This window comes from Athene noctua, chromosome 16 (genome assembly GCF_965140245.1).
Source record: "Athene noctua chromosome 16, bAthNoc1.hap1.1, whole genome shotgun sequence".
Taxonomy (NCBI): domain Eukaryota; kingdom Metazoa; phylum Chordata; class Aves; order Strigiformes; family Strigidae; genus Athene; species Athene noctua.
Window position 1 is genome coordinate 6363796 of NC_134052.1, and position 5882 is coordinate 6369677.

At 55.6% G+C, this 5882-nt stretch overlaps 1 protein-coding gene across 1 annotated transcript; it reads right to left on the minus strand.

Moving 5' to 3' along the window:
* Nucleotides 1–1846: 1846 nt before the first annotated feature.
* Nucleotides 1847–3058, minus strand: LOC141967115 (P2Y purinoceptor 1-like). Its single transcript, XM_074920509.1, has one exon. It carries the CDS (start codon nucleotides 3017–3019, stop codon nucleotides 1979–1981), a length of 1041 nt encoding a protein of 346 aa, XP_074776610.1. The 5' UTR covers nucleotides 3020–3058; the 3' UTR covers nucleotides 1847–1978.
* Between the last annotated feature and the right edge of the window lie 2824 nt (nucleotides 3059–5882).

Consider the following 5882-nt stretch of genomic DNA (forward strand, 5'->3'; position numbering starts at 1 on the left):
TTTGCTGGCACTTCCTACACAGCACTCCCTCCCCCGGGGGGCAGTGATGCTTTATTTCAAACCATCTCCCATGGGCTCTGGGGAGCCAAAGATGGTTCTGTGGAGAGCTGCAGCGCCTCGGATGGGATCCATGTATGAACACAGCTGAGCAGCTTTTGGAGGTATGGGTATTTTTTCAGGAAAGGAGAAGAGTTCAGAACGCTGGAGAAGCCCAGATCTGGGGAGTGTGTGCAAGCAGCAGAGGCTGGACCTGCTTCTAACGTCTCAAAAATCTTTTATACTACAGAGACAGAAAGTCTTATTTGGGAATTTAAGCTTTGTCTTTGGGTTTCCTCTGGATGAGGTGGGAACTGAAAGTTTCAGGGCTTTTCTGGATCGCTGCCAGGTGCTGGGCAGACTCTGGGGACCCACCGAAGCGCACGCCTGGCCCAGCGATGCCCTGTCCCAGCTGCCTGCAGTCTCGCCACGCAGGCAGGCAGCGCTCCCGGCAGCTCCCTGTCTGCAGAGCCCTGGGAATCTTGTCACCACTCCCTGCAGCAGGCGGGCCCCTGCTCCAGCCCGCAGGCCAGCTGGCTCCTGCGTTCCTATAAAGCTTTAACAGAAGCCAGACGACTCACAAGTGAAAGCATTAGGTGTTTATTTGTACTTTAGATACATTAACCCCGTCTGAAATCCAGCCGCGGCTCCCACCCCGCAGCAGCAAAGGTGGGTCCATGCAAGCAGCAGCTGAATGTGATAAACATCAGGCTTTGGTCCAAAGTGCGCAGCGTCCGTGGGTCAGCGCTTTCCCAGACCGGGCTGATTTTAAATCACGATCCACTTCCTTCAGCGGAGCTGCAAGCTCTGCTGTTACAAATCACATTGCTCCTTTCACAAGAACCAAAACGTTCAAGCTGTTCATGGTGGGGATCACGAAAAGCAAAAACCAAAATGCCACACGGGAGTCTCTGCTCCCCCTGAAGCAGAGATCCCCACGGTCCCCCCGGTGACAACAGGTGGACTGCCCTCACTACTGAATCTTGCCTTTACAAGCTTTCAAAACAGCATTGCTTCTCTTTTTTTGCATGTCTTATTTTTAATAGACATGTCTAATGCCTTCACAAGGCTGGATGCAAGAGTAAGATGCAGCCACCCACCTGAAGATTTCAAAACTCTCCTAGGATTTACCTGCTGAAAGCAGCGGTCCAGGCTACTGCAGTCATTTGCCTTGCAAAAAAAAACCCAGCCAGCCTCCAGAAACTTTAAAATGCCAATTTGTTGTTGTCTGCTATATGCTCTTCCAAAAGAGAGTGAGTAATGCTGAAATTCTTTCTTCTTCTGTGAAGGAGGTGGGCAGTAGAGGATAACACAGAGCCTGAAGCAGCTCAGTCACCCAGGAACAACTAACCCAGGAACTAGCACAGCTTAGTCATATATTCATAAAAATATCAGGTTTTAAAGATTTCCATTTCCAAAGCACTTCCCCCCCCTGCAAAAATTCACCCTCTCAGCTGTCCTGCTATGCAGGTAGTTAATTACTGATGCCCTCTCCTTAGGTGAAGGAGGGAATCCTGTCTCAAACCCATGTCCAGTGGGGAAGAGGGGATGCAACAGGGGGGAACAAGACATCATTCACTCCCATCCCTCACTCATTGAGGAGCTCAGTGAGCAGCCAGGGAGCCAGCGGGATGTTAACCTGCTCAGACCACTGCATTGAAAGGCTGAGAAATACTTCAGGACTGGAGTTAACACAATGTTCTTCTCTTTCCATCTCCAGCCATACTGTAGGCAAAATGGTTGGGTTGAGTAGCTTTGCTCTAAAACCTGGTCCCAGTTTGTTCTGTGATGCAGGCAGTCCTGTCTGTCTTGTGTGAGATTGGAGCCAGTGATGCTGCAGTCACCATCCCTCTGCAAACCAGGCATCAAGGTAGGGGGGCTGCTCCCAAGAAGGGACCAAATGCAAACTGAAATGATGCATTTGGAGGGGGTGTTGAGTACCTCAAAGCTCATCAGAAGCTTCCTCCTCACGAAGAATGATGCTCACCTTCTTCTCATCCGCCTTACAAGAGGTGGACTGCAGGGACTGGCTGGCTCTTTGGCGAATGGTCCTCATACGTGCCATGCAGTCTTCACTGGTCATCACATAGAGCAGGGGGTTGAGAGCGCTGTTGAAGCTGGCCAGGCCCCGGGTCACCTGGTAGGAAATGTAGATGTTCTTTAAAGCCTGTGTGCAGGACCCTTGCAGCTGCCAGCCTCGAGATAACAAGTTGAGGTTTCTGAAGATGTGGTAGGGAAGGAAGCAGATGGAGAAGAGGACCATCACAAGAATCACCAGTCTGATGCTTCTTCTCCTGAGACTGAGGTCCATGGTGTGATTCCTGCAGAGCACCACCACGACATGGCAGTAGCATCCGATGATGATGAGGAATGGGATGATGAACCCAGTCACAGTGATTGCTGCAGTGTATGGCAAGTAAGCAGCCAGGTTCTCATGCCCCGTCGTGTCGTGGCACCGTGTCCCCATATCATCCATCTTGCTGAAGGCGAAATCGGGAGCTACCTGCGCAATGACCCATACCCAGACCATCACGCTGAGCCACACCGAAGAGGTTGTCCCCTGGTACCTGCCCCATGCCCTCAGCGGGTGCACGATGCCCAGGTAGCGGAGGACGCTGATGCAGGTGAGGAAGCCGATGCTGGCATAGAGGTTGAGGTGGAAGAGGCCCCGGGTGATCCGGCACCAGCTGTGCCCGAAGAGCCAGACTCTGCCCCGCAGGTAGTAGCTGACAAGGAAGGGCAGCGTGCTGACGTACAGCAGGTCGGCCAGGCTCAGGTTGCCTACCAGCAAGCCAAGGGGATGGCGGGCGCCCCGCCGGGGCCCGGTGCAGAGGTGCCACAGCCCCAGCCCGTTCCCCACCAGCCCCAGGGGGATCACCGCCAGGTAGACAGCGGGCAAGAAGCGCTGGGTGAAGGCGTCGTCCACGGGGCACAGCGCCCCGCTGCCATTGCCGGGCCGTGGGCCAAGAATCTCCATGGCCATGGGGTGCTGCAGCAGCCCTGCCCACGGCGGGGTGGCTGCTCCCGGGGCGGTGCTGGTCGTGGCCGTGCTCGGAGGTGCCGCTGCCGGGCAAAGTGGTGGCTGTCGCCGGTGGCAGGGGCGGGGCGGCAGCACCGTGCCCAGAGCCGGCCCCGGCAGCCGCCACGTGTCCCGGCACAGGCTGGGGCTGCCCTCACCTCCCTGCTCCGGCCGGGCCCCGGCCGGGGGGTTTGGGGTGCGAGGGTCTCCCCCAGAGTGTGGGGAGGATGTGTCGAGGGCCGCCTCAGCGGAGAGCCTTGGTGTCCGGCGGCTTCTGCTGCTCCCTCGGCGCCTGCTGCCAGCCCACTTGAGATATTTTGAGCCAGGCGCCGGGGACACGCAGGGCCCCGGCTATTTCAGACACTGTGCGTGCCTGGAGGGAGCGGGAGGAAGGGAGCAGGGAGGCGAAAGAGGGGCTCTGCCTCGGAGTGGGTGGAAGATGTCTGATGACGGCGGCCAAAGCTTTCAGCCTGCTTCTGTTCTGTCCCACTCGGGGTGAGAAGCCCCCCATCCCTCCAGAGCAGGGGCTGGAAGCCTGCACCCCATGAGCTGCCCCTCACTCCCAGTCCTGCCGGCCTTTCTCCTGGCTGCACTGCGCACACTGTGCTGTCCACCCAGCAGCGCTGGGAGCAGAGTAAGGCAGAGCCCCGCAGCATGCCACGGGGCCGTGCTGCCAGCCCTGGGAGCAGGCAGCGGTGCCGCAGACAGTGCCAGCGGGCCCAGGCCTGCCAGGCTGGCAGCCCCCAGCGCAGGCAGCCCCGCTCCCCGCGAACCACTGCACCTTCCCTACAGCACACAGCGATGACCTGCGCTCCCTGCTTCCTTCTATGTCCCTCCCTGAATAAAGAAATCCTCTTTCCTCCTCCTCCTCCTCCTCCTTTGAGAGGCTTTGACCCATGTGGGGAGGAAATGCGAGACAGGCTGTGACCCTCCTCTCCTACCTTCCCTGTCCCAGGGGATGTCATGCAGAAGACACCCAGATACTGTGAGATTGGGGCAAGAGCTAAAACTGCAATCCCAAAGAGGACCCCCAAGGAAAGCCAGCCCGTGTGCATTGCTGAGCAGCTGCTGCTACATAAACGAGGCCAGAAATAACTTCATCTCCAGGCACAGGAGTAAACAGGCCAGCAATCAGAAGAGAGAAGGTTTACCCTGGCAAGCCATAGAGAAACGACCTTGGCAAAACAACTTCAGGTGAAGGGCTGGGCCCAGAAAGGGCAATGGCCAACTGCTCTCCTGGAACTTGATCTAGGGCAGGGAGTGGGAAAAGAATGGTATCTCATCTGCCACCAGGGAATGGCGGGGGGAGTCCTGCTGAGCCATCCCGACTGCCCTTTATTCCTTGGGAGCAATCAGACATCTCAGCTGGACTATGCTCGGGCACCTCAGGTCAGACACATGGGGTGCTGGTAGCTGCTTGTTGTGAATATCAGTGTGTTGACTCCAAAAAGTGCTTGCTGGAGCAGATAAGTGATGGGAAAGGCTCTATGTTATTTCCCCCCTAGGTGATAAAATCACCACAGCTGTGCCCTGAGAATTGAAACTTAAAAGCTGTTTCCGTGGGGTAAGGATGTGGCTTTTTTGAGGCTCTGGTGGGTTTGTGCTCCTGGAGTACCAGCAGCAGCAGAGGAGGGGGTCCATGGGGATTCACCCCTCAGGAAAGCAGCTGCCAAGCAACTTTATGGAGGGGCAGATGTGCAGTGAAATGAGAAACAAGCTGAGAGTGGTGCCCTTTGTCCCAGAGCATCAACCATTGGGGAAACTGAGGCAGAGACAGCAGCTAGCTGGGAGGACTGCTGTAATCATGGGAAGGGTCACAAGCTGCTCTCAGCAGTGTGGGCAAAACTTTCTTTGTCCCCAGGATGAAGGCTTGGGTCTGCGTGCCTCCTGCCACAGGAAGACAGGAGCAGAGGGCACAGGGAGCAGTGTCCATGCCTGCCTGCAGCCCCATGGCCTCCATATCTCCTGCTCCCTGGACCTGCTGGAGGCACACACAGAACATCATGGCTCTCCTTCCGTTCCTGCCTCATGTGTGTTCAAGGTGTTCACTTGATCCATGATTTCACTCGCAATAGAGGTGCTACCACCCAGCTCTGCCCAAGAATCCTGTATCAGGATGCTCCCCTCCAGTGCCTGGCTCCAGCACCCGGCAGCGTTACTGCTGCCAGCACGTCCAGGGCAGTGCGAGAGCACAGGGCTGGGATTGCTCCTGAGGGTAGCAAGCACATAACCTGAGAGATGGGCTTTCAGGGAACCAGTTCAAGTCTCTTCACCAACAGCAAAAAAAGGCCTTGGTCTACTATTTTTTAATTGAGCACTGCGCTCCTGTGCTCAGGGAGGTATCTGAAAATGTATAGCTTTAATGAGGGACTCGTCCAGCCCTTTCTCAGCCAACTCCATGCATTTAAAAATCATCAGTCATGAGAATGGCTTGGAAAAAAGTTCTGATGTGTGTTGTTTACTCATGCAGTAGTACACAGGTTCTCCTTCAGCTGCTGCGTGCGGTTGCGCTGAAATGATCTGTTGCTCACCACTGGTTCATATGGCTGTCAAATCCCATGCCATTTATGTGTGCAGATGTGGCAGTATGCCTTGAGGACAGGGGTGGGTTGTCTTCTGGTTTGGGGTTTTTTTAATCTTTACAGATAATCTGTGGATGGCACACACACTACTGCCCGACGGGAGCAGGCAGAGCCCAGGACCTGCTGCATCAGGGGCTGCAATAAACGTGATCCTCAAACAACCACGTGTTTCCAGGGTAGCAGGGCTTTAGAGGGAACAGCAAATATCATGAGACTGGCCATCAAATTGCAAGAGTTGAGTTCCC

What these genes read in the sequence shown, in the direction of transcription:
- LOC141967115 (XM_074920509.1), bottom strand. Translation starts at nt 3,019, where the DNA reads ATGGCCATGGAGATTCTTGGCCCACGGCCCGGCAATGGCAGCGGGGCG.